The sequence below is a fragment of the Trachypithecus francoisi genome, unplaced genomic scaffold (assembly GCF_009764315.1).
Source record: "Trachypithecus francoisi isolate TF-2019V2 unplaced genomic scaffold, Tfra_2.0 Lachesis_group15, whole genome shotgun sequence".
NCBI classification, from domain to species: Eukaryota; Metazoa; Chordata; class Mammalia; order Primates; family Cercopithecidae; genus Trachypithecus; species Trachypithecus francoisi.
This window is the reverse complement of record NW_022681460.1, coordinates 71,843,610-71,862,639: the sequence shown is the minus strand read 5'-3', so window position 1 is coordinate 71,862,639 and position 19,030 is coordinate 71,843,610. Positions and strand designations below refer to the sequence as shown.

The 19,030-nt window shown below is 36.6% G+C and overlaps 1 protein-coding gene across 8 annotated transcripts in view; it reads left to right on the top strand.

Moving 5' to 3' along the window:
* Window positions 1-19,030, top strand: part of UTRN (utrophin) — a 596,706-nt gene that overhangs the window by 224,888 nt on the left and 352,788 nt on the right. For all 8 annotated transcript variants that reach the window (XM_033235159.1, XM_033235162.1, XM_033235163.1 and 5 more), the window contains 5 exons: window positions 5,250-5,429; window positions 10,368-10,496; window positions 11,117-11,287; window positions 12,694-12,855; window positions 13,279-13,416. In XM_033235159.1, the coding sequence (XP_033091050.1) occupies window positions 5,250-5,429; window positions 10,368-10,496; window positions 11,117-11,287; window positions 12,694-12,855; window positions 13,279-13,416 (780 nt within the window). The remainder of the gene's footprint in view (window positions 1-5,249; window positions 5,430-10,367; window positions 10,497-11,116; window positions 11,288-12,693; window positions 12,856-13,278; window positions 13,417-19,030) is intronic.

Here is a 19,030-nt window from a genome sequence, read left to right as displayed (position 1 = left end):
TAGGATAAGTGTGATGTGGTACTGAGAAGAATGTATATTCTGTTGATTTGGGGTGGAGAGTTCTGTAGATGTCTATTAGGTCCACTTGGTCTAGAGCTGAGTTCAAGTCCTGAATATCCTTTTAGTTTTCTGTCTCACTGATCTATCTAATATTGACAGTTGGGTGTTAAAGTCTCCTCCTATTATTGTGTGGAAGTCTAAGTCTCTTTGTAGGTCTCTAAGAACTTGCTTTATGAATCTGGGTGCTCCTGTATTGGGTGCATGTATATTTAGGATAGCTCTTCTTGTTGCATTGATCCCTTTACCATTATGTAATGCCCTTCTTTGTCTTTTTTGATCTTTGTTGGTCTAAAGTCTGCTTTATTAGAGACTAGGATTACAAGTCCTGCATTTTTTTTTTTTTTTTTTTGCTTTCCATTTGTTTGGTAAATATTCCTCCATCCCTTTATTTTGAGCCTGTGTGTATCTTTGCACAAGAAATGGGTCTCCTGAATATAGCACACCGATGGGTCTTGGCTCTTTACCAGTTTGCCCCTCTGTGTCTTTTAATTGGGGCATTTAGCCCATTTACATTTACGGTTAATATTGTTATGTATGAATTCGATCCTGTCATTATGATGTTAGCTGGTTATTTTGCCCATTAGTTGATGCAGTTTCTTCATAGTGTCATGGTCTTTACATTTTGGTATGTTTTTGCAGCGGCTGGTACTTGTTTTTCATTTCCGTATTTAGCGCTTCCTTCCTTCTTATGAGGCAGGCCTAGTAGTGGCAAAATATTTCAGCATTTGCTTGTCTGTAAAGGATTTTATTTCTCCTTTGCTTATGAAGTTTAGTTCAGCTGGATATGAAATTTTGGGTTGAAAATTCTTTTCTTTAAGAATGTTGAATGTTGGCCCCCATTCTCTTCTGGCTTGTAGGTTTTCTGCAAAGACATCTGCTGCGAGTTTGATGGGCTTCTCTTTGTGGGTAACCTGACCTTTCTCTCTGGCTGTCCTTAACATTTTTTCCTTCATTTCAACCTTGGTAAGTCTGATGATTGTGTGTCTTGGAGTTGCTCTTCTCAAGGAGTATCTTTGTGGTGTTCTCTGTATTTCCTGAAGTTGATTGTTGGCCTGTCTTGCTAGGTTGGGGAAGTTCTCCTGGATAATATCTTGAAGTGTGTTTTCCAACTTGGTTCCATTCTCCTTGTCATTTTTGGGTACACCAATCAAATGTAGGTTTGGTCTTTTCACATAGTCTCATATGTTTTGGAGGCGTTGTTTGTTCATTTTCATTCTTTTTTCTCTAATCTTATCTTCACACTTTATTTTATTAATCTCTGATGTCCTTTCTTCCCACTTGATTGATTCAGCTATTGATACTTGTGTATGCTTCACAAAGTTCTCGTGCTGTGTTTTTCACCTTCATCAGGTCATTTATATTCTTCTCTAAATTGGTTATTCTAGTTAGCAGTTTCTGTAACCTTTTATGAAGGTTCTTAGCTTTTTTGCATTGGGTTAGAACATGCTCCTTTAACTTGGAGGAGTTTGTTATTACCCACTTTCTGAAGCCTACTTCTGTCAATTCATCAAACTCATTCTCCATCCAGTTTTGTTCCCTTGCTGGCAAGGAGTTCTGATTCTTTGCAGAAGGAGAGGCATCCTGGTTTTTGGAATTTTCAGCATTTTTGAGCTGGTTTTTCCTCATCTTTGTGGATTTATCTACCTTTGATCTTTGATGTTGGTGACCTTTGAATGGGGTTTTTGCATGGCCATTCTTTTTGTTGATGCTGATGTTGTTGATTTCTGTTTGTTAGTTTTCCTTCTAACAGTCAGGTCCCTCCATTGCAGGTCTGCTGAACTTTGCTGGAGGTCCACTCCAGACCCTATTTTCCTGGGTATCAGCAGTGGAAGATGCAGAACAGCAAAGATTGCTCCCTGCTCCTTCATCTGGAAGCTTCATTCCAGAGGAGTACTGGCCAGATACCAGCTGGAGCTCTCCTGTATTAGGTGTCTGTTGACCCCTGCTGGGCAGTGTCTCCCAGTCAGGAGGCATGGGAGTCAGGGACCCACTTGAGGAGGCAGTCTGTCCCTTAGCAGAGCTCAAGTGCTATGCTGGGAGATCTGCTGCTCTCTTCAGAGCCGGCAGGCAGGAACATTTAAGTCTGCTGAAGCTGTGCCCACAGCTGCCCTTTCCCCCAGGTGCTCTGTCCCATGGAAATGGGAATTTTATCTATAAGCCCTGGCTGGGGCTGCTGCCCTTCTTTCAGAGATGCCCTGCCCAGAGAGTAGGAATCTAGAGAGACAGTCTGGCTACAGCAGCTTTTCTGAGCTGTGGTGAGTGCTGCCCAGGTTGAACTTTCCGGAGGCTTTGTTTACACTGGGAGGGGAAGACTGCCTACTCAAGCCTCAGTAATGGTGGATGTCCCTCTCCCCAAGCTCCAGCATTCCAAGTTGACTTCAGACTGCTGTGCTGGCAGCAAGAATTTCCAGCCATTGGATCTTAGCTTGCTGGGCTCCATGGGGGTGGGATCTGCTGAGCTAGACCTCTTTGCTCCCTGGCTTCAGTCTCCTTTCCCAGGGCGTGAACGGTTCTGTCTTGCTGGTGTTCCAGGCACCACTGGGGTATGAAAAAAAAAACTCCTGCAGCTAGCTCAGTGTCTCCCCAATCGGCCACCCAGTTTTGTGCTTGAAACCGAGGACCCTAGTGGTGTAGGCACCTGAGGGAATCTCTGGGTCTGTGGGTTGCAAAGACCTTGGGAAAAGTGTAATGTCTTGGCTGGATAGCACCGTCCCTCACAGACAGTCCCTCATGGCTTCCCTTCGCCAGGGGAGGGAGTTCCCCAACCCCTTGTGCTTCCCTGGTGAAGTGACACCCTCCATGGACTGAACCCACTGTCTAACCAGTTCCAGTGAGATGAACCAAGTACCTCAGATGGAAATGCAGAAATCACCTGCGTTCTGTGGTGGTCTTGCTGGGAGCTGCAGACTGGAGCTGTTCCTATTTGGCCATCTTGCCAGCTACCTCCCCTATTAGCTCTTTCATAGTTTCATCTTTTTATCTTTAATGCATTATTAGTCTTTCTGGAATTTAGGGAATTTATGGTATATTTCATGAGGTAAGGCTCTAACCTTCTTTCCAAAAGGATAACCAATTATCTCAGCACTATTGGTTGAGTAATTAACCTTGTCCCCACGGATTTGACATGCTAAGTTCATATATTCTTATTTTCCCATTTCCTTTCATTGTTTTCTGCTCCACTGATCTGACCCTGTGAAATGTACCAGTGTTTAGAGTGTTTAGCCATGTTTTATAGTAAATTTTAACTGCAGTTAATGGATTCCCTCTCTTTATGCTTTGTTTTTGGTAGGTATCTTATATGAACTTTAGAATTTTTATTGTTAAATTCCTAAATTCTACTGGAAATTTTGATTTGAATTGCCTTAAATTCATACATTTGTTTAGTGCAGAATTGCTATGTTTGTTATATTAATTCTATTTGGTAACATGCATATCTCATTTTTCTCCCAAATTCTTTCACATTCCTACATAACGTTTTGATTTTTTTCTTTACAAATATTATTCATGTATGCACAGTTTATTCCTACATATCTATTTTTATTGCTATGTAAAAATATACTTTTCCTTTTTTTACAGAGTGCTTATTATTGGTACATAGGTGATATTGATTTTATATACTTAATTTTTAAACATCCATGGTCCTGTACTTATAAATTCAATTCGTTTTCAGCTGATTCTCATAGCTTTTTTAGGTAAAGACTGAAAGCAATGAAAAATTTGTTTCTTTTGGAATAATATGCTCTTAAGTTTCCATTTAATCTTATTTCAGAATTGAAATAATGATGATATATACAAGACACAAATTCACAGCACATTCTCTTCATTAGAGTAAATCAAATGAAAAATCAGTAGGCATTAATAACATAACCACCATCTTTTTATTATTGTCTTTTCAGATTTAAGGAACATGCAGATTTCACAGCATTTTGATGTATTTGCACTTAAAGATTATGTAAAATTATTTTCAATGCAAAACAAATAATAGTTTCATTTCTGAATATTGTTTTTATTTCATAACTTAAATATCACTATTTTCAATGTAATCTTTTTTACTATAAAAAAGGATGTGTACTATTTAGATGTAATTACTTGTAGTTCATTTTTTTTATAGTTCTTAAACGCTATTCTAGTCAATTAGTATATACCCACTGAAGAAATGAAAGATTCTTACTAATAATTGCTGAGAGCATGGCTATTGGGTATCCTTTATTCCCCCACCCCCTCCACTAGAGAAGAACATTGGAAAGTAGTATTTCAGTTCCTTCATAAATATACCAGTAATTGACATGACCAAGTGGATGTTTAAACCTGGACTCACTTGTGAATTTGTAATTGGTATGCTTTCCAAGGTGTGATTTAATGTATAAATATAAACTTGAGTTCCTTAAAATTATTGGTTTAAATGTTGATTTAAAAAAAGATCATTAATAGTAGCAGTAGGGTAGATACATGCATATGCTTTTTGACTGAAAGAGCTTTGTAGTTTTAATTGTGGAGCTCATGCTCTCTCTATAATTCTGTGACTATACATTTTGCCTGAAACTTATGAATGTGCCAATCACTTTATCATCATACTATCCAGAGTATTATCTTTGCACTTATGACAGTTGTAAGACCAAAGCTTAGACTTGCTGTTCTCTTGTGAATTACTTATATGAAATGTTTTTTTGTAATGTTTATTTGAGATATTATATGTGAAATCAGCCAGCTATAAAATATTACCCTTGCAAGTACCTATAGTACACATCGATAGTTTCCTTTGGTAATCTAGGAGATAAATTCATTGTGAATTTTTTTAAGTTGTGAGTTCTAGGATCCTTCTGCTTTGCCAGCTTGTAGTTACTGAAAATGAAATTGCGCCTTTACATTTAGAGTGATGATGAAGGTAATTGGCATTCATATGTAATAAATGGATTTATATTTAAATAAATGAAATAATTGCTTTCCCACAGCTGAGTGCATTAACACTCATTGGTATTTGCTGAATTACACATTTTGTTTTTCATTTGGAACTTAAAAATTCTCACTATGTTAATAAGTTTAGGAATTTTGTAAACTTTGTCATTGTAAATTAGGGAGTCATGGATTACTTTGTATATGTGGCGGAAAAGTTTTTAATAATTTAAGGTTATATACACTTTTGTAATATTCTGAAAGATTAAGTATGTCTTGATGTTTTTATTTTCTAGAATGTTCTGAAGGGTCTGGAAAAGAGAAAAGTTGATTTAAATACCATCACAGAGAGTAGTGCTGCCCTGCAAAACTTAATTGAGGGCAGCGAGCCTATTTTAGAAGAGAGGCTCTGCGTCCTTAATGCTGGGTGGAGCCGAGTTCGTACTTGGACTGAAGATTGGTGCAATACCTTGATGGTATGTCTCAGGAAAAAGTTAATGATGAAATCTTCTCCTCTCTTCTAGTTATTTTTGAAATGAGTACAACTTTGATTAAATTTCAAGTCCTGTTTACTGTGTGTCACAGTAATATTTTGCTTGTGAATTAATTTCATTAGACTAGGTTTTGTTTTTTCTTTGAAAAACAATGTTTCTAAAATATTCGTGATCTACATGGAATTAGGTACTTTCATATTTTAGTAAATGCACCTTATTTGTTTCATTTTAATGATTTCATATTGTATTTAATTTTCATACTATCAGAAGCTATTTTTATATATAATCTTTATAGTGTTTGAATAATGGCATACTGGTTAAGAGCACAGGCTCTAGCATCTGATGGCCTATGTAAAATTTTTCACCACTAGCTCAGTAACATTGGTCAAGTTACTTAAACATTCTCTAAACCTCAATTGTTTAATTTGTAAAATGGACATTATTGTATCTGTCTCATACAGTTTTGCAGTGATTGATTATGAGCCTTAAACATGTAGTGCTCTTAAATAACCAATTAAATAACCAAAACAACCAATTTTAGATTTTGCTATAATTATAATTATTAAATATTGTATATGTGTTAGTCTTTGGTTATGCCACTACTCTGTAAATTATCTCATGGAAATAGTTATCATTTAATTTTTATAGTGTTTTTACATTCCTATGATACTAACTGTGAATATATGGCCACCCCACCCTCCCCTGCTGAGGAAGGCATTGTCATTTATATATATATTTTTTAATTCTGAAATTCTAATAAATATATATAATTAAAAAATATATATTTTATTAATTCTGAAATACCTGAGATAAGACTTTTATCAAATTTATAGAATTACTAGGTAATGGATAGAGACATCAAGCATACATTATTGTGTGTTTGAATATTTATTTAAATTCATCAGGATGTGTAAGGCAGTGAAGAGCATGGACTTTGCTCTTGATCTCTAACAGATTTATATCCACAGTCCATGACTTATTATCTGTTTAACCTTAGCTAAGTTACTTAATGTTACTAAGCTTAAATTTCCATATATAGAGAATGAGAACAAAAGTGTATACCTAACAGAGTTGTTAAATATTGAATATAATAGTGAATATGAGATTCTTGGCTCATAGAATATGCTCATTAAATATTTTATATATTAATTTTTAATTACTAGCTTTATTTCACATTCTCATGGCCCTTATTTCTGTATTCTTCTGTCTATAACTTTCAAACTCTCCATTCAAGCAGTATCTTTCTAACGCTGTTAGAACATTTGATTTACCTGCTTGAAAGGGGTAAACAAGTCTGGTGCTCATCAGTTCTTCCTACTTAGGATCCAGATCACTGTTGATATTTTCTCATATCATTTATTAGTTCACATTTTCTCTTTTTTAATGTTTATTTTAAATTCAGGGGCACAAGTGCAAGTTTGTTTTCTTTTATTTTTATGTCTCTTATTTGTTCACTTTTTTTTTTTTTTGAGGCTGGCTGTCACTCTGTCACCCATGCTGGAGTGCAGTGGTATGATCATGGGTCACTACAACCTCGACCTCCCCAGGCTCAGGTGATCCTTCCACCTCAGCTTTGCGTGTAGCTGGGACTACAGGCATGTGCCACCACACCTGGCTAATTTTTGTATTTGTTTTTAGAGATGGGGTTTCACCATGTTGTCCAGGCTGGTCTTGAATTCTTGAGGTCAAGTGATCCTCCCATCAGGACCTCCAAAGTACTGGATAACAGGCATGAGCCACCATACCCAGCCTACATTTTATTTTTTCAACTGTTTTTCATATTATAGATTAATAATTTCTTTCTTTGTAAAAACTTTTACTGTCTAAGCATTTTCCAGTTTCTTTTATCCCACAACATATAATTGCTAAATGTTAATTTCATCATAAGCCTCCTTACACTTTTCAGTCACACTCTAACTTCTTGCCTTAGATTAACTGCTTTTCCCAGTCATAATCTGCTTAACTGTTGCTTCTGTTTTCAAATCTGTTCTGTCAAGCACATTTCATATCCTGCTTCAGGACATCTTGCTGTGGTCTGTGCCAGATGTAATATTAAGGGCTGGTGATATAGAGGTAAGGAGACAAAGGCACTGTCCTTTAAGCAGAGCATACAGAATCTTTTTTTCAATTCATATTTTCATCATTTAAAAAAAAAATTATTCCGTAAGTGAGTGTTTAAAAAATATGGGCCAGGTGCACACCTGTCATCCCAGCACTTTGGGAGGCTGAGGTGAGTGGGTCACGAGGTCAAGAGATCAAGACCATCCTGGCCAACATGGTGAAACACTGTCTCTACTAAAAATACAAAAATTAGCAAGGAGTGGTGGTGCACACCTGCAGTCCCAGCTGCTCAGGAGGCTGAGGCAGGAGAATCGCTTGAACCCGGGAGGCGGAGATTGCAATGAGTCGAGATTGCACAGATTGCACCACTGTACTGCAGCCTGGCAACAGAGCAAGATTCCATCTTTTTTTTTTTTTTTTTTTTGAGACGGAGTCTCGCTCTGTCGCCCAGGCTGGAGTGCAGTGGCCGGATCTCAGCTCACTGCAAGCTCCGCCTCCCGGGTTTACACCATTCTCTCGCCTCAGCCTCCCGAGTAGCTGAGACTACAGGCACCCGCCACCTCGCCCGGCTAGTTTTTTGTATTTTTTTAGTAGAGACGGGGTTTCACCGTGTTAGCCAGGATGGTCTCGATCTCCTGACCTTGTGATCCGCCCGTCTCGGCCTCCCAAAGTGCTGGGATTACAGGCTTGAGCCACCGCGCCCGGCCGATTCCATCTTAAAAAAAAAAAAAAAAAAAGATTGAGGAGGGCAAATCAGATCAGTTGTAATATAAGAATGAGGAATAAGAGATGAACTTGCGGCGTCACGCTACCTGACTTCAAACTATACTACAAGGCTACAGTAACCAAAACAGCATGGTACTGGTACCACAACAGAGATATAGACCAATGGAACAGAACAGAGTCCTCAGAAATAATACCACACATCTACAGCCATCTGATCTTTGACAAACCTGAGAGAAACAAGAAATGGGGAAAGGATTCCCTATTTAATAAATGGTGCTGGGAAAATTGGCTAGCCATAAGTAGAAAGCTGAAACTGGATCCTTTCCTTACCCCTTATACGAAAATTAATTCAAGATGGATTAGAGACTTAAATGTTAGACCTAATACCATAAAAACCCTAGAAGAAAATCTAGGTAGTACCATTCAGGACATAGGCATGGGCAAGGACTTCATGTCTAAAACACCAAAAGCAACGGCAGCAAAAGCAAAAATTGACACATGGGATCTAATTAAAGTAAAGAGCTTTTGCACAGCAAAAGAAACTACCATCAGAGTGAACAGGCAACCTACAGAATGGGAAAAAATTTTTGCAACCTACTCATCTGACAAAGGGCTAATATCCAGAATCTACAAAGAACTCAAACAAATATACAAGAAAAAAACAAACAATCCCATCAAAAAGTGGGGAAAGGATATGAACAGACATTTCTCAAAAGAAGACATCCATACAGCCAACAGACACATGAAAAAATGCTCATCATCACTCGCCATCAGAGAAATGCAAATCAAAACCACAATGAGATACCATCTCACACCAGTTAGAATGGCAATCATTAAGAAGTCAGGAAACAACAGGTGTTGGAGAGGATGTGGAGAAATAGGAACACTTTTACACTGTTGGTGGGATTGTAAACTAGTTCAACCATTATGGAAAACAGTATGGCGATTCCTCAAGGATCTAGAACTAAATGTACCATATGACCCAGCCATCCCACTACTGGGTATATACCCAAAGGATTATAAATTACTCTACTACAAAGACACATGCACACGTATGTTTATTGCGGCACTATTCACAATAGCAAAGACTTGGAATCAACCCAAATGTCCATCTGTGACAGACTGGATTAAGAAAATGTGGCACATATACACCATGGAATACTATGCAGCCATCAAAAAGGATGAGTTTGCGTCCTTTGTAGGGACATGGATGCAGCTGGAAACCATCATTCTTAGCAAACTATCACAAGAAGAGAAAACCAAACACCGCATGTTCTCACTCATAGGTGGGAACTGAACAATGAGATCACTTGGACTCGGGAAGGGGAACATCACACACTGGGGCCTATCATGGGGAGGGGGGAGGAGGGAGGGATTGCATTGGGGAGTTATACATGATATAAACGTCATGCACATGTACCCTAGAACTTAAAGTATAATAAAAAAAAAAAAAAAAAAAAAGAAAAACAATATACAAACATGATACCTGTTGGTTGAATGGGAAAAAAAAAAAAAAAAAAAAAAAAAAAAGAGATGAACTTGCATTGAAATTGAAAAGAAACTTTCACCTTTTATTCTACTTCAACTTTTTATTGTGCTGAGATCTAAATCAGATAAATTTAAGAAGTATTGGCCGGACGCGGTGGCTCAAGCCTATAATCCCAGCACTTTGGGAGGCCGAGACGGGCGGATCATGAGGTCAGGAGATCGAGACCATCCTGGCTAACATGGTGAAACCCCGTCTCTACTAAAAAATACAAAAAAAACTAGCTGGGCGAGGTGGTGAGCGCCTGTAGTCCCAGCTACTCGGGAGGCTGAGGCAGGAGAATGGCCTGAACCCTGGAGGCGGAGCCTGCAGTGAGCTGAGATCTGGCCACTGCACTCCAGCCTGGGTAACAGAGCAAGACTCCGTCTCAAAAAAAAAAAAAAAAAAAAAAAGAAGTGTTAAGCAGCATAGATGTGCATTTTTAGGAATGAGATTTATTCACTGAAGAAGAGCTCTGCAGGAAGATGAAAGCTTTTCTTTAAATTCATGATACAGTTTGCTCTTTGAAGGTCTTTTAAATCTCTTTTAAGATTATCATCTTAAATATTTCATATGGTTATGTAAGCATTTTATTAATTCCTTTGTAGAACCATCAGAACCAACTAGAAATATTTGATGGAAATGTGGCCCACATAAGTACCTGGCTATATCAAGCTGAAGCTCTGTTGGATGAAATTGAAAAGAAACCAGCAAGTAAACGGGAAGAAATTGTGAAGGTGGCAAACGTAGAGACATCAGTAACACTTTTGGGGTCGAATGTTTTGTTGTCATGTTTTCTCTTGTGTAATGCTCTAAGTTACTTACGCTCTTATTCCTCCCAAGCATTAGATTCATTAACATTTATTTTGATGGAAGAAACTGAGACAATAAGAGACAAACTCAATAAGAGACAAACTTGAATTGAAATAGAAAGATTGGTAAGAGATTTCAGCACAATCAACAAGAGTAAAACCTATTCACATAAGATGCCAATGAGTCTTGCTTACTTCTGCATTCTGCATTGAGTGTTGCTTACTTCTGTATTCTCCAGTGAATCTTACTTTTGTATTCTCCAATGAGTCTGTCTTACTTCTGTACTCTCCAATATGTCTTACATACTTCTATGTTCTCCAGCGAGTTTTACTTCTGTGTTCTCCAATGAGAGTTGCTTACCTCTGTGTTCTCCAATGAGCCTTATGTGAACAGCTCTTGCCTGGTTGATTATGCTGAAATCTCTTAATCTCTTACTGGGGATCCCAGATATTTATTTAAACTACCTTTCATTCTGTAAGAGCATCACACTCATGTTTGGGTTTGATATTTCCCATGAGATAATTTTGTGTTTTCTTATAATTAGCGTTTAGTATCTGAGCTGGATGATGCCAACCTCCAGGTTGAAAATGTCCGCGATCAAGCCCTTATTTTGATGAATGCTCGTGGAAGCTCAAGCAGGGAGCTTGTAGAACCAAAGTTAGCTGAGCTAAATAGGAACTTTGAAAAGGTGTCTCAACATATCAAAAGTGCCAAAGTGAGTAATTACGTTTTTAGAATAAACCATTTTTCCTATGGGTATGTATCTAAATGATAGTCATACAGTATATACATAAACAATTTTTATTTTATTATTTTAATTTTACTGTTTTCTCACTCTGTCGCCCAGGCTGGAGTGCAGTGGCATGATCTCACTGTAACCCCCGCCTTCTAGGCACAAGCTATTCTCCTGCCTCAGCCTCCCACGTAGCTGGGATTACAGGCGCCTGCCACCACGCCCAGCTAATTTTTGTATTTTTTTTTTAGGAGAGATGGGGTTTCACCAACTTGGCCAGGCTGGTCTCGAGCTGCTGACCTCAAGTGATCTACCTGCCTTGGCCTCCCAAAGTGCTGGGATTACAGGCGTGAGTCACTGCACCAGCCAACGATTTTTAAATTAAAATATTTTCGATCACTTTTTCTTTGAATGGAATTTGTCCTTTTTTTTTGTGATTGTGCATATGAAGGAAAGAAAACAAGCAATTAATATCGAAGAAAATAACCTATTTGAGAAAAGATTTCTAAGACTCAATCAAAGGTTTGAATTGGTTATCAAATGATTAAACTAATTCCCAAGCTAGGGATAAATATTAAACCCTTTATTTTATGGTCATACTCTATATACGTGTTCACACTGCACACACCACAGAACTTGTTTTTTGTGTTTTACATGATGACAAATCTAAAAGTTAGATAATTTCACAATTTAAACCTAAGGTAGGAAAGTACTACCTGATTTTATAAATTTAAAAAAGAGCTTTATACATTTAATTAAGAGGGTAATAAATAGGAGCTTTATGAGAGAGTGCTAGTTTTCCCACACTTAGCCAACGTCAGATGGTATTTATCTGCATTTACTTTTATTAAAAATGTTTTATTGAGTTTTAGTTAAACAAATATAAAATTTTTCTATGTAGATGTTATCTGAAAAGACGACATTGAGAAATATGCACTTCTTTGACGTTTGTGTATGAAAATTCAAGGGGAATTCTACTGAGGAAACTGAACTGGGAGACATTCTGTGAGATGTCCCTGCCCTGGGGGGCTGGGGGGCTGTTCTTCCTTTCTGTGGCCCTGATAAAGATGGTTTCTGGATCATGGCCATAGTTTCCTACTATGCTCGCATGTGGTCTCCAGATCCACACCACAACAGTCTGGGCAGCCACAATGAATTGCAACACTACATCACATCCCTGGCTAGAGTTTGAAGAAAACGAGTAATTCAGAGAAGTCTAAATTGGTAAAATCGTTGCCATATAAATGAATGAAACCAAAGTTATCTGAGCTGGATAGGAAAGTCAATTAAAAAAAATGCTAGTTTCTCTCTTGACACACCATCTCGCTGATTAATGATGGAAAGTCAAATTAAAAATCTATTTTCAGAGAATTCTTTTCCTTCTACAGTTGCTAATTGCTCAGGAACCATTATCATACCGATGTTTAGTCACCACTGAAACATTTGAAACTGGTGTGCCTTTCTCTGACTTGGAAAATTTAGAAAACGACATAGAAAATATGTTAAAAGTTGTGGAAAAACACTTGGAATCCAGTGATGAAGATGGAAAGGTTGGTTCAAGGAGATTTCAAAACCATGGTGTTCTCATTTTTCTTCTCTATTAATTTTATTTTTACATCAATGATGTTTACCCATATAATCTGTCAAACATGATGAAACAGATTCAAATGTGATTTTTTGATGTGTGTTGATGTAAGAGTCACATGATTCATGTACTTAAAAAGAAAATAGACACACTTTCTGAACTAAACATAATTCTTAGTATTATCTAATGTTTGCTAAACTCTCTTTGAGATATTTTATCTTCGAATATAAAATATCTTTAAACAACATAAATGTTTTGATCATTCAGGTTAACATATCTTGACTTACACTATACGAAGTAGGTTGGTTTTCCTCCTTAGGAGCTGCTAGGAAGTGACCTTAAGCACTTTTCTTTTGAGTCATTTTTTTTTTTCCTTTTAAACATTTAGATGGATGAGGAGAGAGCCCAGATTGAGGAAGTTCTACAAAGAGGAGAAGAAATGTTACATCAACCTATGGAAGATAATAAAAAAGAAAAAATCTGTTTGCAGTTATTACTTTTGCATACAAGATACAACAAAATTAAGGTATTACGACTGGAGAGTCTCTGTTGCATTTAAATACCTTACTTAACTCTTGCCATTCAGATGTGTGATGCTGCATCACAGATGCTTTAAAACACACCAGCTGGAATATCATCTCCTCCTCGTTAGTGTGTGTTGCTAGACGTGTTCATATTTTTGGATGGTGCAGAACTCAAAATAGAAATGTAAAACGTTATTATTGGCCATCTCTTTTGGATTTCTGATTGTGTATCAAACCTAAAAGAGCTCTGTCTATTTCAGAAGTGACTTCCTCCAGTTCCTTCTTTTATTTGTGAAGGTCTTGGCTATGGCAAAAAAAAGTTCCTAGTTTAAAAATAACTAAATTTGTGAAACTGATGTAATCTGATTTATATTCTAGTAAAGATTCACTACCAGCTCCCTTTTTATTTCTTTATATTTTTCTTTTTTTAAAAGATGGGGTCTCACTATGTTGCCCGGACTGATCTTGAACTCCTAGGCTCAAGTAATCTTCCTGTGTCAGCCTCCCCAGTTGCTGGGACTACAGGTGTGGGCCACCATACCCAGCTCCAGCTCTTTTTAAAATGGCAGTCTTTGTATCTGCATTTTAAGTGTGCTCTTGTTCCTGGGGTCTGTTCTTTTTTTTTTTTTTTTGTAGAGAAAAGAGGTTTAATTGGCTCATGGTTCACAGGCTGTGCAGGAAGCATGATGCTGGCATCTGCTCGGTTTCTGGGGAAGCCTCAGGAAACTTTCAATCATGGCAGAAGGCAAAGCAGGAACAGGCATCTTCACATGGATGGAACAGGAAGGAGAGAGAGAGCGGGGAGGCACCACACACTTTTAAACAGCTGGATATCATGATAACTCACCCAGTCACTATCAAGATAATAGCACTGAGAGAATGGTGCTAACCCATTCATGAGAATTCTACCACCATGATCCCATCACTTCCCACAAGGCCCTACCTTTAACACTGGAGATTACAATTCAACATGAGATTTGTTGGGAACACAGATCCAAACTATATCAGCATTCATTCAAATAGTTGTTAAATATAAGGTTTTCCCTCTCTGGATTTTTCTTTTCCGAGATTTCCACCCTTATTTTTTTCTGTTAGCTATAGTTGCCTGAAACCATACCCTATGGTTCTTTTAGCTAGCAAGACTATAGCTTTTCCTTCCTTTGGAGAGTTAGCCACATTTCATGGCATAGTCTTGAGCCTACCTGAGGCTAAAAACTCTAAAAACAAAAGCAATGACCCTTTTCCTTTCCATTTTTTTTCAAGTGTCTACTTTTCTCTAGTTTATGCCTGCTTTTATTTAATATCTAGTCCCTCCAGTTAGTTGTTTTAAAATATTTTTTCAAAGATTATTTGGCTGTTATTATCAGAATATTTTTCTCCAATAGGAGCTAATTGGCCATAGCAGAGGCAAACTTTCCAATGCACATATATATTGCATTGCTTCATATGTATGTATCCATAACAATATACATAATAGTTTTACCTATTTTCTAGGATGAATAATATGCATATTGTACATATGCTTCTGCAACTTGTTCTTTTTTGCTCATTATGTTTTTGTGATTTATGCATGTTGGTAATCATAGCTCTATTTTATTCAATGTAATTTCTGTATAGCATTTAATTGTATGAATGGACAAAAATGAATTTATCCAGTCCCTTATTAAGAGATATTTGGATTATTTCTACTTTTTAAAGCCTAAATTTCATTCTTGATATTGCCTTATGCATATCGGTGAAAGTTATTCTAGCATCAGAAGCATCAGAAGTGGTATGATAAAGTAAAAGTCCTATGCATATTCAACTTTGTAAGATCACTCAAAATTGGCTCAAAATAATCACAGCAATGTATTATTCCACCAGTATTGTTTCTCCACATTCTCTCCACATGCTATAAGACTTTTAAAATTTTTGCCAAATTAATTGAGTGTGAAAGAGTACCTTCTTTTTTTCTTTTTTTGAGTTGGAGTCTTGCTCTGTTGCCCAGGCTGGAGTGCAGTGGCGTGATCTTGGCTCACTGCAACCTCTGCCTCCTGGGTTCAAGTAATTCTCCCTGCCTCAGCCTCTCCAGTAGCTGGGATAATAAATAAATAAATAAATAAAAAGGAAAAAAAAAAAGAAAAAAAAAGATTAAAACATAAAAAAAAAAAAAAAAAAAAAAAAATTAGCCAGGAGTGGTGGTGCAGGTCTGTAATCCCAGCTACTGGGGTCTGTTCTTTGGTAGTTCCTTCTAGAAAGATTTTTATTTGATGACTTTGGAAATTAAGTAGATCGATGATGGTACTGTAATTTTACTGTACCTTTTCTATGTTTAGATATATTTAGATACATAAATACTTCCAATTGTGTTTCAAAAATTGCCTCTAGTATTTAGTACAATAACGTGCTGTAAAGTTTTAGCCTAGGAACAATTGACTATACCACATAGCATAGGTGTGCAGGAGGCTGCACCATCTAGGTTTGTGTAAGCGCACTCTATGATGTTTGCATGAAAATGAAATGACCTAAAGATACATTTCTCAGAACATGTCCTTGCTGTTACTAAGCAATGCATGACTATACTTTAAAAACTAGTCACTCTCTCAAGGCTGAAGCCTTGTTAACTATTTCTTGTTCCTCACATATCTTCTCACATCACACTGAGTAGGCATTAAAACCATTGGGTCTGCTTGAAGCAACATACAGGTTTGAACCTCAAGTTAGATATTGCTCTACCAGCTGCTTGTTTTATGATCATGAGAAAGTGACTTAGCTTATTTTACTTCACTATCCTTTCCATAATTTAGACTTATGATTTTCTCCCATGATATTATATCCCATGGACATATTCTTATGTCTGTTTTTTTTCTCACTCTAGTATGTCCTTTGTATCTTCCTCAGAGTTATTCTCCCCCAAGTCATGGCTGATCATGTCATTCCTTCATCTAAGAAACTGTTTAGGAAAATATTGCAAAATACAGAAAAAGCTTTAAATGCAAGGTTTGTCAATACAACAACATACAAAGTCTTCAGTCTGACCCCTGGCTCCTTATGTCTTTGATTTCCTGTCACTTGCCATGTAGGACAGCTATGCTGGTTTTCTTTACATTTTCCTAAACACATCATATGCACATCTGGGAACTTTCTAATTTTATTCCCATTCCCTAGAGTGAGTTTTGTCTTTTTAGGTTAGCTGAAAAATGCATTATTTTTTAAGACTTCAGCTCCATTTTTATTTCTAACTTCTGTCAGATTATATTATAGTTTTCTGCTTTATTGTGACTTTTTAATGTATCTTTCTTCTCTAATGCTTCTCCAAGTTCAGGCCATATCTTTTTCATCTTTGGGTCTGAAATCAGAAATTATTACTGGCACAAAATAGAAATAAGTTTTAAGCTTTTAATATATAAATAAATTTGTTTGTTAAAAGTACTAATGTATACTATACAAGCTAATTTCATTCTGGCTTTACTAACATTGGTAGGCCAACTATGATACATACTTCAAATCTATAGTTTTCAAACTGATATGATTCTTAACTGTGAATATTAGAATTACTTTGGGGAATTAGAATTACTTTAAAAAAACTACGGTGCCAAAATCTAATTCCTGAACCGGTTAAATCAGAGTCTCTCAGGTTGGACCTAGGTGTGGGCATTTACAAAAGCAAAACACAAAACATTTGTAGATGATTGTAATGTACAATTAGGATTGAGAAGCACTAGTTTACAGGACTCATTGTCTTACTTGAAATATGTTAAGTGACCTTTTCCAATTTGTTTACTAGAGTATTACTGTTTTTAAATTATGTATGAGCACTTTTTAAAGATATTAACCACTTGCCATAGTTGCTATAATGTATTACTTATCGATATTTATCTTCTAACTATTTTACCTTTAAGATGCAACCATTTAAAATTTTCATTTAGCCACAGGTGACTATGTTTTTCTTTAGTGATTTTTTGTGGGTTCCTGTTTTGGGATCTAAAAAGTTTTTATCCTCCAGAAAGTTGATGAATATTCAATTCTGTTTAGTTCCAGGTTTTTCCTGTGGTTTGGTAAAAACAAAACTTAGAACTTTAATAAAACAGTCACTTAAAAATCTCTTTAATCTGGACTTTGCTATATGATGTGAGCTACATCATGTAACACTGTCTCATGTCAGTACTGACCTCTAGTATATTTGTGTTTCCGTGTCCTAGGAGAATTTTTTAAAAATAAAATTGTCCAGAAGTAATGTCTCGGTCAGATCTTGAGGACATTTTTTTAGTCCTAGGGCATTTTGATTGATCACTCTGTTGGGGGAAAAAAAAAAATCAATTTCAGGAATACAGAAAGCACATGTTTAAATCTTGAACTGCCTTGCTGCTTCTGTAAGAGTGTGAAGACTCAGAAAAATCTTAGATTGTCTTATAGTCTGAAAAGAAAAAGAGACTGTCTTAATGAATGTGAATTTTTTAAACTTGGAACTCTATGATACCTACTGACCTCCCTAGTTTATTCTAAAGCTTCAGGTACATGTGGTCTTGCAGAATGACAATCCGTTATGTAACTGAAGAAGCAGCATAGGAATTCCAGTCTTGTAGTAGTAGCTGAGGTATAAAAGTGGATCTCAATATTTACCTATGTGACATGTATTATCTAGTGGTGCTAAATGAGGAAAGTACTACAAAGGTAAACGTCCTACAAGTATAATAAAGTAGTTGGATGTCTGGAGTTTTTTGGTCTTTTGGAAAACAGATGACCTTCCAGCAAAATTTTGGTTAATGGGTGGGAAGCCAAGAAGGAAAACGGGTCCCAGTTTCCTCTTTTACTTTTTTTGACATGATTACTCAACCTGGAAACACTTTCATTGGGCTATTTTCTTTTCCTTAAAGTTAAAAGGGAGAACAATTGAACCTAGTTTTCTGATCTTCCAAAATAAAAACATTGGCTTATTTGAAATGAAAATCCGAAAGAATTATTTTTGATTTTTTCTTTTCTTAAAAAAATACTTAGCATCTTTTTATTCGTAGCTGGTTTCTGGGTAGATATGTTATTTATTTCAGCATTCTTTTATATTTGCTTAAAACACAGAATTTGCTTCCTTAGACATATGGGTAAACATCTAGAAAAGCTCTCTGACTAAATTGTAAAAATGTGGCATTAGGATAATAAAATTAATCTTGGTGGCAAGTATAATTAGTTCTGTTGTTAAAGTCAAAAAATCTATAGACCTGCTTCTAACCTGGCTATCCAGAACTGCCCATCAATTGATGAAAGCAGTTTACAAATTCTAGGAGGCAATAACGCAGTCCTCTAGGTTCAACACCATGTTATCCACTCAATGATTTTAGTCATGAGTCTTGGATTCATTTAGATATTGCCTTGTAACCATTTTCAAGATCACTAACTAAATTAACATGCGTTTGTGATCATTTTAACTACCATCTCGAATTTACAGATGATTATAATTGTTTTAGAAGTTCAACATAGGAGAAGTGAAAGTATCAAGGAAGGTACCTTAATTCATGAGCAGCTGCACTTTGGCCCTTTGGGAGTGGTAATAGACAGCATTTATTAAATTGTAGCCATCTAGGAGTAGAGGATTTGAACTCCTGAAGGACTGGTGGTCCATCCCAGAGAGCACTTTATTGT